The following is a 22,538-nucleotide window of genomic DNA, read 5'->3' as shown; positions in this document are numbered from 1 at the left end:
ATTACCTCAAAGCTTTTACCTTTGTCTCAAATCTTTAAGATTTACCAGTTTAAGGGAATCCTTTAGGAAAGAATAAAATCCCCCCTGACAGGATTAATCTGACTGACATCTGAAAGGCAAAAATAAGCTTGGGTTACTCAACATACAGCGAGATTGTCACCACAAAACTCCTTTGCAGGTCAGACAGGATCTTGAATGCCTATGGACTCATTTAAAAGGTACCTAGATCTGCATCTCAACTCATTTAAAAGGTGCCTGGATCTGCACCTGAAGTGCTGTAACCTGCAAGGCTATGGACCAGGTACTGGAAGATGGAATTAGAATGGGTGGCTGTTTTTTTTATTTTTATTTTTTTGGCGGGTGCAGACATGATGGGCTAAACTGCCACTTTTTGTGCCATAGCTTTTCTATAGTTCTATGGGTGCAAGTAAAATATAACTTTTCTTAATTGTCCTTTTTCTCAGAATATTGCATATTTGTGGACATCAATAAACATTTAATAAAATAGATGGCACATTATTAATGGATGGGAAGAAAACCATTTTCAAGAGACAGCTTGACAAAAAAGGATTTTAGATGAAATTGGTATTTTGCTACATTGCCTTCTCTGTACAAGAGCTGAAGAAGAGTCATATGGACTCGAAACCTTAACTCTGCTTCTCTCTCCACAAATGCTGCCAAATCTACTGAGTTTTTCCAGCATTTTCTGTTTTTATTTCAGGTTTCCAGCATCCGCAGTCTTTTGCTTTTATCAAACTGAAAAAGCTGGCTGTCTACTTGGCTTACAAGGACTGGCAGAATTACTCGAGTTTCAAGAATAGAAAATGAGATATGTCATATTGGAGGAAGTGTGAAGATTGTTGACTCTCAAAGCTAGAAAAAGAAACGTGACTACCAAATACTCGATAAACTATTTAAAAACAGCATTAAGGCACAAAACAGGGAAGGTGCATAACTTCAAAACAAGGAAGTACAAGTTAGTTAATAAGATACTACACATATATGTCACAATTTAGTAAATAGCACAGAAATCATTAGGAAACAACTCTGTGTATGATGGAAATATAAAACTACTTGGATGTCTTCCATATCTCCGGGTGGGAAAAAAACAGTAAAAACTGGGAAATAGTACTGGTCTGAACTGATCCCATTTTAAGGTATACAAGATCAGTATATGCAGTAACCCTTCTGGCTGACATATTGTATTTTGAATAGTTGTGAAAAGAGAATAGCCTTATTAGTATAATTGTTCCCATATATCCATAATTAAACATCAAATATAATAACCATTTAAAAAATAATGCTATAATACTTAAAGAAAACAGATCTGGTATGACTATACAGCAAAAGATTAATCACTATTATTTTGTGGTCATAGCATTTTACTACACTCAATACTGATGTGTTTGACCCCTTAATTGTCTTCTCAATTTTTATAAAGTTAATGGAAGAGCATTATATACTGTTTAATAATTCACAAAAAGTATTTCTCAATCCCTAACATTAGCACAACCAGATTAATTTATTATTAACCAAAAATAAATAGTTGCACAATTCATCAATAAACTCGGATAAGTGGTACCAAAATAACCATAACCTTTGATTTGACACAACATTTTCAGTCACCATAATGGCTTAGAGAGCATCAGAATATGAACCTACTAGTTATTATTAGTTTTGTGGCTCTGTTTCGAAGTAGTAATGGGCAAGAACGCACGTAAGTACTTTAGTTTAAAATCCTTTTAGAAATTATTCTAATGTTGTGAATAATGTGCTTCTACAAAATAGAAAAGAGGATTTTAGATGAAACGGATATTTTGTTGCATTGCCTTCCCCGTACAATTTTATAGGGCTCTAAAGTTTAATGTCCAGTGCCTTTCTTCTTCAATAGTATTGGCATCAGTTTTTGGTCATAGAATTTTTTGTTATATAGGTATTAACTTTAAACCTAAATTTCTCGTCTTTCTTTAGCAGTAAGAAAGTACTTTTCAAATCCAACTAATGCTTAACATTTTATTTTTGTTTGAAAACTACAAAATTACTTCAGCAATTGTGTGGGTCTTGAAACAGAATTAAGCAGTATGATTCGATGTGTTCTGAAATGTAAAAATCTTTTTTGTTCAAATCTTTTTGAATGATGTTTATTCATCTGGACATACTGAATTGTCTTTGCATAAATACAGAAAGATCTCCAAGATTTGTTAATCTAAGAGCACCATCGTAGGATTCAGTATGCTAATATTATGTAATAGATATGCGATTATATTTTTAAATGTTAATCTTTTTGGAGCACATTTCAGCTGCTATGTAATTTTCACAGAAGTCCAATAAAATCCCAACTGTAAAAAAATTAACGTGGACATATTTTCTACGCAAATGTGCTGGAATAATGTGATACCACACCCACTTGTAGAATTCACCCCTTATTGTCCATTAAACTATACAAGTGCATTTGACTTGCATCATAGTTTAATGCAATTTTTGACATATTGTTTGACTGATTAACTATATTTGATAAACTTAATTTGACTATCTTTTCATAGGTACCTCATTACAGCACCTAAGATCTTTAGAGTGGGAGCAGCTGAGACTGTGGTGATTCAAACATATGGATATACAAATTCGTTACGTATATTAATCACTCTAAGGAGTTTCCCAGATAGGACAAAGATCTTTGCAGAAGAAATGGTTACAATAAATGAAGAGAATGGATTTCAAGGATCTTCACTTGTTACTGTAAGTCTGTTTTTATAATTTTGAATAACTGAAGAAAACTATGACAAAATGTTTTGTGCTATTTCCTTTGAATCCTTGAAAGAAAGAAATATTTGCATTTACATAATGTTTTTCACGGCCACTGGACATCTCAAAGCATTTTACAACCAATGAAAGATTTGACTATTGTCATGCAGGAAATAGAACACCCAATTTGTGCACAGCAAACTCCCACAAACATCAATGAGATAATGACCAGATAATCTGTTTCTCTTGTGATCTTGATTGAGGGATAAGTATTGGCCAATACTTTTCTTCCCCATGTTTTTCTTTGAAATAATGCCATGGGATCTTTTACGTCTACCTGAGAGGACAGATGGGGCCTCGGTTTAGCATCTCATCTAAAAGTCCGTCAGTGCAGCGCTTTCTCAGTACTGCACTGGAGCGTCAGCCTGGATTGTATTTTTGTGCTGAAGTCCTGGAGTGGACCTGAACCTAGAAGCCTTGTGATTCAGAGGCAAGAGTGCTGTCAATCGAGTCGCAGCTGATGCTTACATATTATGACGTTGTATAGTTTGATCTCATATTATTTTATGACAATCTGAAAATTCTAAGTTCAGACTGTGATCTCTCAGAATCAAATTTAAGTAAATAAATAATTCAGAATAAAACAGTTTACGCATTTATTGATGCACATCACATGATGATTTCTCAGCATGTGTTGTTGCCACATTACCTACTGTGTCTATGTTAGCAACTAAACATTTGATTTGTTTTCATTTACCTTCTCTCTAAGACCATCTTTATGGGCAATATCTGTCTCTTAATTTTTCTCTGTCCTAAAAATTTCTTTCTTTTCACCAATCAAGGACCTCGATTGTCATTGATCCAGCCATGCAGATAATGTTGTGCATAAATATATCTACCTATTCTTACTAATTTGTGTTTTGTTCATAGCATGAAAACTAGGGATGTACTTGCCAGCAGCCAAAGAAGGAATTTCTTTTTTCAGAGGATCATGAATCTTTGGAATTCTCTACACCAGAGACCTGTGGAGACTGAATCATTGAATATATTCAAGCCTGAGATAGACAGATTCTTGAATTATAGGGGAGTCAAGAGTTATGGGGAATAGGCAAGGAGGTGTTGAGACCAAGATCAAGTCAGCCATAATCTTATTGAATGGAGGAGCAGTCTTGAGGGGCCATATGGCCTATTCCTGCTCTTATTTCTTATTCCCTTAACTGATTCAGTTTTATATTAATTCGGTATTATGTTAATATGAAATTTCTTTAAACAAAATACAGGGTTTGTCAATGTTAATGGGAAGGCAGAATTGGGCTGTGAAGGGTGTGTTTTTTAGGTACTACACAGCCTCCAATCACTTGAAAATGGGTTGGGAGATGCACACGCATAATTCCAATGAAAACTGCCCTGAAGGCCATTTTGATAAAGGAGTTTGGATGTGCAGGTACCCAGGCACTGCCAACAGCATCCAGAGCAAGCAGATTATGACATCAATTTCAAATAGCAAAAAGATTTTGCCTCAAGACTTGTGTGGCCTTGTCAGGCTGCCTCTGGGTAAGTAGGCCAGGCAGACATACTGCTAAATCTGCTAGAAAAGGAATGATGAAGAAGGGAAAAACAGCTCTTGGTAGGAGTCCAAATCCACAGAGGGTTTTAGAGAGCAATTCTCTTAACCTCAACTTCAGCAAGGACCTATGAATGACAATTCTTCGTTTCATCAAAGATATCATGACGAAAATCTGGCAATTGCTGTAATATCAAAGTAGGACAAGGACAGTATTGCCTATGACTATCAAGGTGACCATGGCTCTTAACTTTTATGCAACTGGATCCTTGCATCCCAGGCTGCTGCTGGAGATATAAGCAACATTTTGCATTTTGCACTACACTGCTGCATAATGGAGGTATCCAAGGCTCACTATTTATAGGGACAGATTCAACTCATTGCCTTTTGTCAGAGACAAGCAGGCAGAAAAAGTATAAGGATTTTCTCAGATTGCAGGCTTTCCCATTGTGTCATTGACTGCACATTCATTGCCATGCATCCACCTCATGTGAACTCAGCAATTTTCATTAACTTAGTCAGTTGGAATGTAACCACGTAAAATTAATGCGGAAGAACATCCGTTATCCTGGCAGTAGTTCCTTCATTCTGCTGCAGTCCACTGTGCCGCCTGTATTTGACCCACTATGGGGAGGCTATGGTGTAGTGGTATTTTTGCTGGACTAGTAATTCAAAGGCCCAGGGTAATGCTCTGGGGACCCGGGGTTGAATCCCAGCACAGCAGATGGCGGAATTTGAATTCAATAAAAATCTGGAATTAAAAGTCTAATGATGACCATGAAATTATTGTCGATTGTTTAAAAACCCATCTGGTTCACTAATGCCCTTTAGGGAAGGGAATGTGTCATCCTTACCAGGCCTGGCCTACACATGACTCCAGACCCACAGCAATGTGGTTGACTCTTAAATGCCTTCTGAAATGGCCTAGCAAGGCATTCAGTTGTAACAAACTGCCACAAAGTCACAAAAAAGGAATGAAACCGGACGGACCACCCAGCATCGACCTCGGCACCAGAAATGACAATGGCAATCTCAGCCCTGTTGACCCTGCAAAGCCCTCCTTACAAACTTCTCGGGGCTAGTGCCAAAATTGGGAGAGCTCTCTCGCAGATTACCCAAGCAACAGCCTGACATAGTCATCCTCATGGAATCATATCTTACAGATAATGTCCCAGACACCAACATCACCATCCCTGGGTATGTCCTGTCCCACCGGCAGGACAGACCCAGCAGAGGTGGCAGCACAGTGGTGTACAGTCGGGAGGGAGTTGCCCTGGGAGTCCTCAACATCAACTCCGGACCCCATGAAGTTTCATGGCATCAGGCCAAACATGGGCAAGGAAACCACCTGCTGATTACCACGTACTGCCCTCCCTCAGCTGATGAATCAGTGCTCTTCCATGTTGAACACCATTTGGAGGAATCACTGAAGGTGGCAAGGGCGCAGAATATACTCTGGGTGGGGGACTTCAATGTCCATCACCAAGAGTGGCTCAGTAGCACCACTACTGACCGAGCTGGCAGAGTCCTAAAGGATGTGGCTGCTAGACTGGGTCTGCGGCAGGTGGTGAGGGAACCAACAAGAGGGAAAAACATACTTGACCTCATCCTCACCAGCCTATCTGCTGCAGATGCATCTGTCCATGAAAGTATCGGTAGGAGTGATCACCACACAGTCGTTGTGGAGACAAAGTCCCAGCTTCATATTGAGGATACCCTCCATCATGTTGTGTGGCACTACCCCTGTGCTAAATGGGATAGATTTTGAACAAATCTAGCAACTCAAGACTGGGCATCCATGAGGCATTGTGGGCCATCAGCAGCAGCAGAATTGTACTGGAACACAATCTGTAATCTCATGGCCTGGCATATTTCCCACTCTACAATTGCCATCAAGCCAGGGGAACAACCCTGGTTCAATGAAGAGTGCAGGAAGGCATGCCAGGAGCAGCACCAAGCATACCTAAAAATGAGGTGTCAACCTTGTGAAGCTACAACACAGGACTACTTGCATGCCAAACAGCATAAGCAGCAAGTGATAGACAGGGCTAAACAATCCCACAACCAACGGATCAGATCTAAGCTCTGCAGTCCTGCCACAACCAGCTGTGAATAGTGGTGGACAATTAAACAACTTACTGGAGGAGGAGGCTCCACAAGTATCTCCATCCTCAATGATGGAGGAGCCCTTGGTGATACAAGGGATTGGTGAGACCACACCTGGAGTACTGTGCACAGTTTTGGTCCCCTTACTTGGAGAAGGATGTAGTTGTATTGGAGGAGGTTCAGAGGAGGTTTACTAGATTGAGTCCAGAGATGCGGGTCTTGTCTTATGAGGAGAGGTTGAGCAGTTTAGGCCTATACTCGCTAGAGTTTAGAAGGATGAGAGGAGATCTAATTGAGGTATATAAGATGCTAAAGGGGATGGACGAAGTAGACGTGGAGCAGATGTTTCCCCTTGTGGGGCATTCTAGAATGAGAGGCCATAGTTTTAGGCTAAGGTGTGGTAGATTTAAATCAGAGATGAGGAGGAATTCCTTTTCTCAAAGGGTCATGAATCTGTGGAATGCACTACCTCAGAGTGCAGTGGATGCCGGGACGCTGAATAAATTTAGGGAGGAGATAGACATATTTTTAATTAGCAAAGGTTATGGGAGAGGGCAGGAAATTGGAGTTGAGGCCAAAATGAGATCAGCCAAAATCGTATTGAATGGCAGGGCAGGCTCGAAGGGCTGAATTGCCTACTCCTGCTCCTAGTTCTTATGAAACCCACCTGACTCCCCAAAGCCTGTCCACCATCTACAAAGCACAAGTCAGGAGTGTGATGGAATACTCCCCAATTGACTGGATGAGTGCAGCTCCTACAACACTGAAGAAGCTTGACATCACCCAGGACAAAGTAACCTGCTTCATTGGCACCACATCCACAAACGTTCACTTCCTCCACCACCGACGCACAATAGCAGCAGTGTGTACCATGTACAAGATGCACTGCATGAATTCACCAAGGCTGCTTTGACAGCACCTTCCAAACCCACAACTACTACCATCTAGAAGGACAAGGGCAGCAGATAGATGGGAAAACTGCCACCTAGAAGTTCCCCTCCAAGTCACTCACCATCCTGACTTGGAAATATATCGCTATTCCATCACTGTTGCTGGGTCAAAATCCTGGAACTCCCTTCCTAACAGCACTGTGGGTGTACCTACACCACATGGACTGCAGTGGTTCAAGATGGCAGCTCACCACCACCTTCTCAAGAGCAACTAGGGATGGGCAATAAATGCTGGCCCAACCAGAGAAACCGCATCCCATGAATGAATGAAAAAAGAGAATAAAGTCAAGAGTCCTTCAGGTAGTGCCCTAGGCCCATCCATCTTCAGCTGCTTCCTCAATAACTTTTTCTCCATCATAAGGCCAAAAGTTTGATCAGGATAGTCAGCATGGCTTTGTCAGAGGGAGGTCATGCCTAACAAATTTGATTGAATTTTTTGAGGAGGTGACCAGGTGTGTAGATGAGGGTAGTATAGTTGATGTAGTTTATATAGATTTCAGCAAAGCCTTTGACAAGGTCCCACATGGAAGACTTATAAAGAAGGCAAATGCACATGGGATACAGGGTAATTTGTTGAGGTGGATTCAAAATTGGCTTAGTTGTAGGAAACAGAGGGTGATGACAGAAGGATGTTTTAGTGACTGGAAGCCAGTGTCCAGTGGTGTACCACAGGGATCTGTGCTGGGTCCCCTATTATTTGTCATTTATATAAACAACATAGATGCCTATGTGGGGGGTAGGATTAGTAAGTTTGCGGATGACACAAAGATTGGCTGTGTGGTTAACAGTGAGGTTGAGTGCCTTGGTATACAGGAAGATATAGACAGGATGGTCAAATGGGCAGATAAGTGGCAGATGGAATTTAACCCTGAAAAGTGTGAGCTGATACACTTTGGAAGGAGTAATTTGACAAGGAAGTATTCAATGAATGGCATGACACTAGGAAGTTCTGAGAAACAAAGGCACCTTGGCATGTGTGTCCATATACGGAGGGGCATGTTAGTGGGGTGGTGAAAAAGGCATATGGGACACTTGCCTTTATCAATCGTGGCATAGATTACAAAAGTAGGGAGGTCATGTTGGAGTTGTATAGAACTTTGGTGAGGCCACAGCTGGAGTACTGTGTACAGTTCTGGTCGCCACATTATAGGAAGGATGTGATTGCACTGGAGGTGGGTGCAGAGGAGATTCACCAGGATGTTGCCTGGGATGAAACATTTAAGTTATGAAGAGAGGTTGGATAGACTTGGGTTGTTTTCAATGGAGCAGAGAAGACTGAGGGGCGACCTGATCGAGGTGTACAAGATTACGAGGGGCATGGACAGGGTGGATAGGGAGCAGCTGTTCCCCTTAGTTGAAGGGTCAGTCACGAGGGGGCACAAGTTCAAGTTGAGGGGGGATGTGAGGAAAAACTTTTTTATCCAGAGGGTGGTGACGGTCTGGAATGCGCTGCCTGGGAGGGTGGTGGAGGCGGGTTGCCTCACATCCTTTAAAAAGTACCTGGATGAGCACTTGGCACGTCATAACATTCAAGGCTATGGGCCAAGTGCTGGTAAATGGGATTAGGTAGGTAGGTCAGGTGTTTCTCACATGTTGGTGCGGACTCAATGGGCCGAAGGGCCTCTTCTGCACTCTGTGATTCTGTGAAAAGTGCAATGTTTGCTGATGATTGCACAATGTAAAGCACCAGTCATATCTCCTCAAATACGCAATCTGTGTCCATATGCAGCAAGACCTGGACAGCATTCAGACTTCGGCTGATATGTGTCAAGTTACATTCATGTCACACAAGTGCCAGACAATTACCATTTCCAACAAGAGAGAATCCAATCATCTCCATTTGACATTCAGTGTCATTACCATCGCTAAATCCCCCACTATCAACATCCTGGGGGTTACCATTGACTAGAAACTGAACTGGACTAGCCATATGAACACTGTGGCTACAAGAGCAGGTCAGAGGCTTGGAATTCTGTGGTGAGTCACACACCTCCTGACTCCCCAAAGCCTGTCCACCATCTCCAAGGCACAAGTCAGGAGTGTGATGGAATACCCTCCACTTACCTGGATGTGTGCTGCTCCAACAACACTCAAGAAACTCGACACCATCCATGACAAAACAGCCCACTTGATTAGCATCTCATCCACCACCTTCAATATTCACTCTCTCCATCACCAATGCACAGTGGCAACAGTGTGTACAATCTACAAGATGTATTGCAGTGACTGATCAAGGCTCTTAAGGCTAAATAGCACATTCCAAACCTACGACCTCTACTACCAAGAAGGACAAGAGCAGCAGATGCATGGGAACACCATCACCTGCAAGTTCTCCTCCAATCCAGACACCATCCTGACTTGTGACTATACTGCCATTCCTTCACTATCGGTGGGTCAATATCCCAGAACTCACTTCCTACCAGGATTGTGGGTGTACCTACACTACATGGACTGCAGCGGTTCAAGAAGGCAGCACACGGCCACCTTCTCTAGGGCAGTTAGGGATGGGCAATAAATGCTGGCCTTGCCAGCAACACCCACAATCCATGAAACAGGCAATGTCTGTCAGGTTAAAAGCCATGGGGCAGGAGCATGAAGAAGAGGAAGAAGTGGAGGAGGAGGGAGTGCAACAGGAAGTGGAGAAACATGAAGAGGAAAGGAGGCTGCAACAAAGATAATCCGCATTTCCCTAGGCTCTGTGTGATCAAATAATTCAAGAGCAATAGGAGTAATCTCAACCACACCTTTAGTTGAGGAGACTACAGATGACCTTGGAAGGCAACCTTGAGCCTCTCTAGGCCTAGAAGACCCGTCTTCAGACTGCACCATATCAGCCTGGGCTGGCTGGCTTTTAGGCAACAACAACGGCAAAAATGGCAAGGGCAGGAGCAGGAATTCTGTCATCCTGAGAGAGGATGGCTGGTTTGTCCTCCACTGAGCCACTGCCACTGTTCTGATGTGATCAGTCAACAATCTTACTAACCTGTTGGATTGATAGACTGTTGTAAATCCCTGAAAGTCCCTTTTAACAGTGGTATCTGGTGTCCTAGCCGAATTTATCCCTCAATCAACATCACTTAAAACCAATTATCAGGTCATTAACACATTGCTATTTGTGGGAGCTTCTGTGCCAAAGTAGCTGCCATATGTTTCCTAGATTATACTATATAAATACAAGTCATTTTTTATGACAGCAGCCATTTGAGTTTGCAAGGAAGCAGTCTGAGTTTCTACTACAGCACTCAGAGCTTTGATGGAAGCTATTTGTGCTGCAATGAAAGCCTTGACAGCGACCTTCAGAAGCTGCACAATGGTGGATTCCACAGGTGTCCGGATAGGAATAACCTCAACCACACCTTCTACCTTCTGGAACCACATTTTTCAAAGGATGGGCTCCGAGCTCTGCACAAAGCCCTGTGTCTCAAGTTGGTGCTGGACTCCTCCATGCTACTCACTGTTGAGTGCATACTTTTTGGCAAGCTTTTCAGTATGTCCACCAGCCTTCTTCTGTAGCCTGGCCTCATCTAACTCCTTTATGCAGAACTAGTGGTGTGTGACCTCACCTTCCAGTGAACTTGCACCTGTACAATCTTTTCCTCCCTCTCTGATTTCTGTGCAGTTGTGTTTGGTGTCTCACCATATCAGATCCCTCCTCGAAAATAGTCTGTAAAATACATGCATCATCAGTCTCTGAACTGGTGGTTGCAAGTTTAAGATTGGGTGACAATGTGTCACTGTCTCCTTTCTCTTCCTTCTCTGATTGTGAAGGTTCCAGTTCTTATGTACCTGAAATGAAAAAGGGCCAACAGTTGGATTGTGGTGAGGGAATAGGAGAAAGTAAGAAGTGCGTGCTTACGCCATCTGCAGCTTCTGAATCAGAAAGATTGTGGGATAAAGGAGAAGTGGGATGAGAGAAGGAGGATTAGGTATGCAGATAACCTTGCCATTGATCCCTCAAACCCGCCAGTGACCATGGCCTCACTGATGCCCCTTCCCATGATGACCACTGTCGTCTTCATGGGAATTGAAACACATGGGAATGCTCGTCTTCCTCCAGTTCTTCGCTTCTGCCTAGTGTTATGCACTGCCTTGTCTTGCAAGGAAGTGGGAAGTATGACAGTGAGTCCTGTGATACGTTTGGGTAATGTGGCTGTCATGGCTGAATAGCTGTCAGTGCATGCAAGCTGTGAATTGTGTGTATAAAGATTGCAACAGTGCTGTGTATGAGGATGAGGTAAAGTGTATGAATTGAAAGGCTGAGTACTGATGGATAGAGCTTGTTGGTAGTTAGGTGATGGGGGGTTCCAGAGAATTGAGCAGTGCATGAAGCAAGTGGTGCAGTTGGTAGGATATGCCATTTGAAGACGAACTCATTCATTTTGGCAACAAATGTCAGATCATTAAACTTCCTCCTACATTGTTCTTGGGGCAAACAATCTTGGCATTGACCTCTGCTTCTACTTCTTCCCACTGCTTCCTGAGCATATGTCTGCAGATACAGGATGTTGTCTCTCCTTCTTTCTATCTCTTCCACAAAGACCTCCAGTGCATTATCTGAAAACTTTGTTGTTCGCTTTCTCACATTTTCACCCATTGCTCAAAATATCACAGCCAAGAATGACTTTTGAAAAAACTCTCACTGCTTCTTGCAGTCACAAATGTACCTCACATTTAAGAAGAGCAGGTTGTCTTAAAGTTGCATTAGCTGCTCACAACATCAGGCTGCTAACGAAGAGCATGCTTAGCACTGGATGCACACAGAAATCGTTTAAAAGAGCAGGCAGCACTTATCCAATTTAACCCTCAACTCTCCCCTCCCCCTCAATAATCTTTCTTTTCCTGAAGGTGATCTACTCATGCTAGGATATGGTTTCATTAGTACTGGTAGCTCTCCAGATTTCTTTCCCCAAGATTCATGTTGAGTGACAGTATAATTTGACCTGGTTGAGAGCTCATCTCCATCTCATTGTAGTAAATAACATGTTCTAGGTTCCTGTATGAGGAATTGCATTTGTGCAAAATTTGGAGGGCTGCTGATTCTGCTCATGGGGCCATACCCCCAGCATTAATGAAGTAGCGGAGAGGAAAGGGGCAGGGGAAATATCTGGAGAAAAATAAAATCAATTTTAATGCTGTAATTACAAAGATCATATGTTAAAAAATTCAGAAAAAAAATCCATTTTCTGCTGCCTGGCTCTTGTTTCCATTCATTCCATTGAGGTGAGCTGCAGGTTATTGTTATAAAACTGAAAACACAAAGGAAAAAACAAGTTTGGAACCAGGTTTCTTTACGATTTAAACTCTTTCAATTATTAAATCTTTCACTTGTGGAATACAGAAGAAACCAATAATCATATTTTGAAATGCATCACATCTTAAAAATGTTCATAACACTATATTGCGCATTATCAAAAGTTGAAGATTTTGATAATGGTTGAAATAATAATAATCAGAAGAAATGATTATATGTCTGCAAAAATAAGTATGCTTTTTTTAAAAACAGATCTTGCCAAAAGATTTACCCAGAAAGAAAAATGAAAAACAATATGTGTACTTAAGAGCACATTCTCCAGATTTTACTCAAGAGGAAAAAGTGCCAGTGTCTTACCAGAATGGATTACTCTTTGTTCAGACTGACAAACCTGTTTATACTCCTGATCAACCAGGTACCAGTCTTAATCTTAATTTTCCAATTGCAAAATTCTCCCCTAAGCCAGACAAATTTTACATTCTACAGTTGAACCTGGTGCTTTCATTTTTTATGTTCAAATTCCGCAGTAGACCCCTGCCCATAATATCTACAATAGCGTTTCATCTTTGTCCCCTGGATAGTAATCTATTTGGGTGGATCTTGTGCTATCTCGAGCCTGCCTCGTTTTCATTCTGTTGATTTCAGATGGGTGCAAGTGGGCTCCACTGGATGGGTGGGAACTCGAGGGGAGCAGATAAAGGGTTTTACAGGCAAGGGAAACACCTCTAAAAGAAGGGGTGATGAGCAGGCACCAGGTTTTCTATATGAGACAGGAGGGTGCCAAAGATATGACCCTGGTGGCACAAGAACCTGAAGGCCCCATGTAGAGTAAATGGGGTCACTTTGGAAGGGCACTGCTAGTATAATCACCTGTCTGTTGATTTTTGGAATCACAGGGGAGAATTTTCCCACCCCCGCTTGCTGAGGCGTAAAATGACGCGCGGTGACATCGGGCGGGTGTCCCGGCATCACCGCACGTCATTTAGATTTTCAGTTCGGCGGGCGCGGAGGCCTGTTTAAAACCAATTAAATGAGCTGCCCGTCCAACCTTAAGGTTGGCAGGCAGGCTAACAGCCCAGATGGCCTTCGCATTTTTCATGGAACCACATCCACAGGCGGGATGAGGTTTCATGATGTGTTTATAAATTAAATACATTTTTAAATTAATGTTCCTTGACATGTCTCAGCTCAAGTGACACTGTCACATGAGAGGAGATATCTTAAAATATTTTCAATTCTTTATTTAAATGTTTGAATCTTAAACAAATCTCCCTGAGGGGAGATTTCTGCGCTCTTTGGTGCGCATGCGCGAAAGCGCGCAGGCCCGGACTCACGGAATTTCTCCCCCCCGCCCGCACAGGGAGCACTCAGCGCTTCCAGGTGAGCGTCAGCTGGGCAGGCCTTAATTGGCCCGCCCACGTAAAATGGCGGCGCACACCCGATCGGGGCGCCGATCGGGCTCGCACTCGCTCCCACCCACCCCTGCACAATCCCCCCGATGGAGGGAAAATTCAGCCCATGGTTCTAGTTCATTTGAGGGAGCTTAGGATGAGCACAAAAAGAGGAGAGTGAAGAATCTTGGCAGTGGAACTAGGGAAAATTTCATAGTATACAGCAATTGTTAAGCTTGAAAACTGCAAGCTTTTTTTGGTTTTCATTCTAATATCTTTTTGCTTTTTTTATCTGTAGTGAAATTTCGAATTTATTCCTTGAATGAAGAACTCAAACCAGCCAGAAGACCAGTTGCTATTACTTTTAAGGTGAGTTCTTTAAATTTAGAAAATAACTATAGCATTGATGTTTAGTTAAAGAGTTGTGGTTGTAAAACTTGAATTTTATACCAACATGTAACATAACAGCAGCAGAAATCTGACATAAAAATAAGTATAAAGCTGCTAACTTTAGGCGTAGTTGCAGAAGGGGTGGCTTATTGGTGGGCAGCATGTACCAGGATATGTTGAAACTCTGTGTCCTTTATATACACTTCATTTTTAAGTTGCCTTTTGTAAATAATTTTATGAAAAATTATCTAAATCTTAAAGAAGGAAATCAAATTAAAACAATTGTATTTGTTCCAAACATAAGGATCCAGAGGGAGTAAAAGTGGACTTTGCTGAATATGAAGATGTCACTGGAATAATCTCAGTACCTGACTTCAAGATTCCATCTAATCCCAAGTAAATTGTTATTGTTGCTAATCAGTATACCAAAGATACAGGTTAAAAATTATCAGGTTTATTTTTCTGGGAATTCATACTCCTATTAATGAATTGTGCATTGTCAGATTTAATTTTAAGATTTTTATTATGTCAAACTGCTAGTTCTAAACAAATGTCAGGAGTCCTTTCATGTCATTCTGAAAGAAATTTTGCAAATTTACACTTTTGTCATGGAATGTATGGTTGACAAGGCCAAGTAAAATTTTAAATATCATGTTGTTTACCTAGCATAAAATGTAGTAAAGGTGCTGTTCTATAATTGAGATAAAATACATTAATGGTGCAAAGTTGAATAAACTATATACTGTATCGAAGCAGCAGCATAGTTAATCAGAACACTTGATATACGCTCAAAATAAAAATATAAATATGTTCCATTTTGCCACAGAGGGAAACTATGGCATGGAGGTAATGTCACTAGACTAGTAATCCAGAGCCCCAGGCTAATGCACTGGGGACATAGGTTCAAATCTCACCATGGCAACTGGTGGAATTTAAATTGAATTCATAAATTTGGAATATAATGCTAATCTCAGTGATGGTGACCAATTGTTTTAAAAACCCACCTGGTTCACTAATGTCATTTTAGGGAAGAAAGTCTGCTGACCTTACTCCGACTGGCCGGGTAAGGGTCCTGGATATCAAAGGGTACATGACATTTCGGGAGGGCAGGAATCTAGAAAAAGGTGGTGGGGTAGCTCTGTTAATTAAGGATGACATTAATACAAGAGTGAAAGACGACCTTAAATCTAAAGATCAAGATGCGGAATTAGTTTGGGTAGAGATTAGAAATACCAAAGGTAAGAAGTCACTTGTGTGAGTAGTTTATAGTTCCCCAATGGTATCTACACACTATAGACTGGGGTACACAGGAAAAAATAATGTGGGCTTGTGAGAAAAGTACGGTGATAATCATGGGTGATTTTAATCTACATATAGATTGGACAACTCAGATTGGCAATGGTAGCCTGGAAGATGAGTTCACAGAATGTTTTCAGGGCAATTACTTAGAAAAGCACATTCTAGAGCCAACCAGAGAGCAGGTTATTCTAGACTTGGTATTGCGCAATGAGACAGGATTAATTAATGACCTCATTATAAAGGCACCCCGAGGTAGCAGTGATCATCCATGCTAACTAAGGAAGTTAAAGATAATATCAAAATAAAGGCAAAAGCATACAATTCCATGAAGAAGAGTGGCAGATCAGAAGATTGGACAGAATATAAGAAACAGCAAAGAATGACTAAAAAAAATAATGAGGGAGGAATTAAAATATGACCAAAAGCTAGCTAGAAATGTGAAAACAGATTATAAGAGTTTCTACAGGTATCTAAAAAGGAAAAAAAGTAACTAAAGTAAGCGTTAGTCCTTTAGAGAGTGAATCTAGGGAATTAATAATGGAAAATAAGGAAATGGCAGATGCATTGAACAGATATTTTGTGTTTGTCTTCACTGTAGAAGGCACAAGCTGGCATTTTCCGGTCCTGCCCGCAATAGAAATCGCCATGGGTGGGACCGGAAAACCAGGAGAGGAAAATCCCGCCCACACGTAACATCCCAAAAATAACTGTAAATCAAGAGTTGAAAGGGAGGGGGAAACTTAAAACAATTATAATCACTAGGGAAAGCGTACTGAGAAAATTATTAGAACTAAAGACTGATGAGTCCCCAGGTCCTGATGGACTTCAGCCTAGGGTTTTAAAAGAAGAAGCTGCTGAGATAGTAGATACATTTTTTTAATTTTCCAAAATTTTTCAAAAATGGTGAATGTAATTTCTTTATTCAAGAAAGGAGGGAGACAGAAAGCAAGAAACTACACTCCAGTTAACCTAACACCTGTCTTAGGTAAAATGCTGGAATCTATTATTTAGGAGTTTATAGCAGGGCACTTAGAAGATCTTAATGCAGTCAGGTGTAGTCGACTTGATTTTGTGAAAGGGAAATCATGTTTGACTGATTTATTAGATTTCTAAGGAAGTAACAAACAACATGGATAAAGGGGAACCTGTAGATGTGCTGTACTTGGATTTCCAGAAGTCATTTGATAAGGTGCCACATCAAAGGTTACTACACAAAATACGAGCTCATGGTGTAGGAGGTAACATATTAGCATGGATAAAGGATTGGTTAGCTACCAGGAAAAAGAGAGTAGGTATAAGTGGGTCATTTTTGGGTTGGCATTATGTAATGAGTGAAGTGCCACAGGGATTTGTGCTGGGGCCTCAAGTATTTACAATTTATATCAATGTCTTGGAGGAAGGGACTGAATGTATGGTTACTAAATTTGATGATGACACAAAAATAGGTAGGAAAGTAAGTTGTGAAGTGAACATAAGAGGTCAGCAAAGGGATTTAGGTAGATTGAGTGAGTGGGCAAAAATTTGGCAGATGGAGTATAATGTGGGAAAATGTGAACTTCTCCACTTTGGCGGGAAGAGTAGTAAAGCAGTACATTATTTAAATGGAGAGAGATTGCAGAACTCTTGCAGTACAGAGGGATCTGGTTGTCCTGGTACATGAATGAATCAAAAAAAGTTAGTATGCAGGTACAGCAAGTGATTGGGAAGGCAAATGGAATGTTGTTTATTGCGAGGGGAACGAAATATAAAAGTAGGGAAGTTTTGCTACATTTGTACAGGGCATAGATGAGACCACATCTAGAGTACTGTGTCTAGTTTTAAGAAAGGACATAATCGCATTAGAAGCAGTTGAGAGAAGGTTCACTCGATGATTCCTGGGATGAAGAGGTTGTCTTATGAGGAAAGGTTGGATAGGTTGGGCTGTATCCAGTGGCGTCTTGAGCTATAAAATCCTTTTATTTAAAATATCTAAGTTCTGAACTCTTAATTTATAACAATGGTTGCCTCACCTAACAAGGCATGAACAACCAATATTTATGAATCAAGTAGAATTTATTGAGCAAAATGTTATATATAAGTAACAAAAGCAATGAATACAACACAGAGGTTTCTTATCCCTTAAGGTGCTGGGATTCCTTGAGTGCTGCCATCACAAGCGATGCTTTTCTTCTTCTCTGAAGTGACAATATGTTGAATTGTGCCTCAGAAGAATTATACCACAGAAGCAATAATAAACTATGCCAACAAAGACTCTGATTTCCCAATTTGTAATCCCTATATCTGACTTCCATTCCTTATTAGGAAATAGTCCAAATTACCTCTTTTCATTGATTAGGGTGAAGGTCACCTGGTGTCACCCCACCTCTGTAACTAGGTCATGTAGGCTGAGAAAAATGTCCATCTCTTATTTCCTTAAGACAACAGGAGTTACATTCCATTGGGAAAAATAGACACATTCTCATAGATACAGAACAGTTGTACAAACAATGTTACATTCTCTTATCAACAACACAAACTATTGTAAACAATTGATATGAAACATGTTAACCTATTCCCACAGATACCAAAGGAAAATTAAGAACATGTCAATAATAATTCCTAACATAATATCAGAAAAAGATATCTTTTTAAAACATAGGTGTTCAACCCTATGAATATGGTTCATAGCTTAATGCAGTTAGTAAGCTAAAACCTATTAAAACACGTGGGCTGGGATTTTCTGGTCCTGCCCGTGGGATGGAAAATTTGGCGAATCAGCAAAAAGTCCATTGACTTTTGGTAGGAATTTCCGGTCTCGGCCATGGTTCTTGTTTAAAGATACAGTGTCCTACTAAGTTCAAGCCGTTGAGTTCAAACCTTTTGCTTATTTCTTTAAAGCTGACAACGAAGTCTTGAATTGCACATAATGTAATTAAAATAAATAGAACCGCTTGAACCCAGACATTTTGACACCTTTGAAGTCATTTGAAGAACAGGTTCTTGCAAGCAGCTAACGTGACTGTTTCCAGCCTGTTTTTCACCATTTAATTGCCTTACTCAGCAGACAGAAATTCAAACCAGACCAATATAGAACCCTAAAATTGGCAGTATTATCAAAACCTTACAGAAATAATAAAAAAAGGAATAACCTCCTTCAGCTAGACAGACAGAAAAATGTTCCAACCTAAAAACAAAATCACAATACTTGATGTATACTGTATAGTTATATAACTTATTGTTATGATCCTTGACCAGATCACCAATGTTATGGTACAATAAAAAGGCTGCTTATTATTTAAATGGAGAGAAACTTCAGAATGCTTCAGTGCAGAGGGATCTGGGTATCCTTGTGAATGAATCGCTGAAAGCTAGCATGCAGGTACAGCAGGCAATAAGGAAGGCAAATGGAATTTTGGCATTTATTGCTGAAGGAATGGAGTATAAAAATAGGGGGGGGGGGGGGGGGGGGTGCTGTTGCAACTGTACAAGGCATTAGTGAGATCGCACCTGTAGTACTGTACACAGTTTTGGTCCCCTTATTTGAGGAAAGATGTAGTTGCATTGGAGGCAGTTCAGAGGAGGCTCACCAGGTTGATTCCAGAGATGCTTGGCTTGCCTTATGAGGAGAGGTTGAGCAGTTTAGGCCTATACTTGCTGGAGTTTAAAAGGATGAGAGGAGATCTAATTGAGGTATATGAAATGCTAGAGGGGATAGACAAAGTAGATGTAGCGTGGATGTTCCCCCTTGTGGGGCAGTCTAGAACAAGAGGCCATAGTTTTAGGCTAAGGGGTGGTAGATTTAAATCAGAGATGAGGAGGAATTACTTTTCTCAAAGGGTTGTGAATCTGTGGAATTCACTATCTCAGAGTGCAGTGGATGCTGGGACGCTGAATAAATTTAAGGAGGAGATAGATTTTTAATTAGTAACGGGTTGAAAGGTTATGGGGAGAGGGCGGGAAGTTGGAGTTGAGGCCGAAATGAGATCAGCCATGATCGTTTTGAATGGCGGGGCAGGCTCGAGGGGCTGAATTGCCTATTCCTGCTCCTAGTTTTTATGTTCTTATGTAATCCAGTAAGGGACCAATAACATTTTGTTTGAAGTAGACAAGATTTGAGATTCAAGACACTTGCTAAGAAAATAAAGCCACAATATTCCACAGGCTTTGAACAAAAAAAAGTAAACTTTACTATACAAAGTCAGAAAAGTAAAACAATTTACAATATCTATCTTATATTCTTAATGTTAATTAAGAATTAACATTAGGTAATTAACAGGCAAACTGTGGTCGAACTATTAAATAGCACAACACATTAAATAGCAAATAGAACCAAGACAGATCCCACAGTTTTCTCAGCATCCCATTCAGACATCAGTGAACACAGTGAGTTAATCAATCTTGTTAAAACTCCATCTCCCTCACAAGAGACTCCAGGCTTTTCATTTTCAAAGATCTAGGCTCTGAATTCCCTCAAAAGCCACTCTGACTCGGACTGTCTCAATAGCTGCACACCTCCCAGTGTTTCAATCTCATCTCCAGACTCTCCATTCCCCTGGATTTCTGAGTCTGCAGTCCAGCCTCTACGTAATTTCAGCTCTTTAATAGCCGGCTAGCTTCACTGGGTTGGCACTGCCCCTGGATTTCACCAAGCTCCAATCACCCCAGCTAAACCAAACTATAAATGGCTCCCAGGGCTTCTTTTGAGCTCTAACCCTTTCCAGCATGGATCCAGTGACCTTCTGCCAACTTCTCAGCTCTCCAAGACTTCTCCTGAGCTATCAAGTGCTCCTGTGACTTTTCCTGAGCTCCAACAACGCAGAACCAGCTAACAGAAACACTTTTGCTGCCTGGAGCCTGCTAACAGCTGCACCTTTTTGATATGGCCTTTTCCCCTGCTGCAGAACACTCACTTCCCCAGCAAACACACAGATAAATTGAAACCCTAGAACCTTCTTAAGCTCCACTCATATCCATAATGACGTAGCCTCCCAGGGCTCACTGAATGCCTTTAGACTAATTGTAGTTCTCAATCCCAAAACAAAACAACTCTCTGGGCTGTAACTCTTTGCAAGCAGTGTAGATACCTGGCCTCCAATTTTCCAGTTAAGTAAGCCCACCTGCTGTTTTATGATCTTACCTTTCTAGCTGTTAATCCCTAAGGTCAACATGGCCCAACCTTTTAAGTGTAATAGTCTTTAAGCTGCTTTAGTTGCAGATATCCCATTTTCTACAGTTAAATTTTAATCATCCCAGAACTAAAAATTACCTCTAAAATATTATAATGAACCATGAACTAAGTATTAATAACATTATGCTGAATATACCCTGTACTTATGTACTTAATTTGCTCTTTGCAAAATTCTATGGGCGGGATGAGGTTTCCAAAAGCAAATAATAATATAATAAATGTTTTAAAATTTAATTAATAACATGTCCCTGCTCATGTGACAGAGTCACATGAGTGGGGACATTTTTTTTACATTTTTATTTTCTCCATTTTCTTTTTTAAAAACGCTTCATCTTCCCGAGGCAGCTCCGTGCCTCAGGGTGATAATGCAGCACTCACTCACGCGCATGCGCGAAATTCGTGTTCGGCCCGCTTGCCCATGTCCCCCAGCCCACACAGGCAGTGCTCAGCGCTGCTGCTCATGTTTCATGCTGGATGGGCCTTAATTGGCCCAACAGCATGAAATTGTGGTCCGGTGCCGATTGTGGACTGACCGCCCTCACCGAACCCGCCCACCAAGGGCAAAATTCTGCCCTTAGTTTCCCCAAACCCCACCCCCATTCCCAACCCGTGTCTTATATTTCTGCACAATTATCTTTAAACTCTCCCAACTAATTCAGCGGGCTGGTAGGCAAGCTGAGCAAACAATTCTACTCCTTATGTGACCACCAAGAGGTTTATTTGACTGACAATATAATTTAGGCTTGGATTGAATTAAAAATCTAGATCACAGTGACATAATATTGTTTTGGGCAAGAGAAATTTTAATGCACCTGATCTATCCTTCCAAATTCATCAGGTTATTTATTATGATTTTATGTATGCATTTCTTAATGGCAATTCATCCAGTCATTTATGTAAAACCCTGCCATGATATTTTGTTCTACAGTGCATACTGATAATATATTCCATAATTTCTTTTTCTATCATACTAAAAAAGGATGTCTACCTTTCCTATATCCCTTTGATACTGATAACTTAAACTTGTGTTCCTTAGTCCTCACATCCCATGCCTAGTAGAATAGAAATGGCATGCTTAGCAAAAGAATGGATTTGCAAATCAGAAATATTTATATAAAGCTCAAATGGATTAATAAAACTGTTATTACTTTTTTAAATTGCACTGATTTTCTTTTCAGATATGGCTTGTGGAAAATAGAAGCTTCATACAAAAACGACTTCTCAACATCTACTTCAACACAGTTTGAGATCAAAGAATATGGTAGATCAATACTTAATATTCTAACACTAGCATTGGCAAATGATTGTGAATTCTTTGTATTATTTTTGACTTGCGAAAAGCTTCAGCTTTAAGTTGCTTTTGCGCTAAAGGACTACTTTAAGATGGAAACAGATTGTAGCAATCCACATGTAAACATCTCTTGTATTAATGCACAATATCAAATCATGGCCTTTGATAATTGCAGTTTAATAAAGAGGGTTATTATAGGATCATAGAATGGTTACTGCTCAGCAGAGGGTTTTACTGGAACTTGGGAAGTATTCTCTGCTTGTGACGGATGTTTTACTGAAAAATAAGGCATTCTCTTTTACTGAACTATAATCTCAATATTATTAGGAAAAAATAACTTCCTCCTATCAGATGATGTCACATGGCAAATGTTACCAGGGGTAAGAC

General features: G+C 40.7%; 1 protein-coding gene across 1 annotated transcript in view; it reads left to right on the top strand.

The window, feature by feature from the left end:
- The first annotated feature begins 1,258 nt into the window (after nucleotides 1–1,258).
- Nucleotides 1,259–22,538, top strand: part of c5 (complement component 5) — a 152,545-nt gene continuing 131,265 nt past the window's right edge. The window contains exons 1-6 of the mRNA XM_078549969.1: nucleotides 1,259–1,717; nucleotides 2,544–2,736; nucleotides 12,866–13,028; nucleotides 14,303–14,373; nucleotides 14,699–14,790; nucleotides 22,039–22,121. Coding sequence (XP_078406095.1) covers nucleotides 1,653–1,717; nucleotides 2,544–2,736; nucleotides 12,866–13,028; nucleotides 14,303–14,373; nucleotides 14,699–14,790; nucleotides 22,039–22,121 — 667 coding nt within the window. The 5' untranslated portion in view covers nucleotides 1,259–1,652. The remainder of the gene's footprint in view (nucleotides 1,718–2,543; nucleotides 2,737–12,865; nucleotides 13,029–14,302; nucleotides 14,374–14,698; nucleotides 14,791–22,038; nucleotides 22,122–22,538) is intronic.

The sequence above is a fragment of the Cetorhinus maximus genome, chromosome 10, assembly GCF_964194155.1.
Source record: "Cetorhinus maximus chromosome 10, sCetMax3.hap1.1, whole genome shotgun sequence".
Lineage (NCBI taxonomy): Eukaryota > Metazoa > Chordata > Chondrichthyes > Lamniformes > Cetorhinidae > Cetorhinus > Cetorhinus maximus.
The sequence above is the reverse complement of the archived record's forward strand: the minus strand, read 5'-3'. Positions and strand labels throughout refer to the sequence as shown.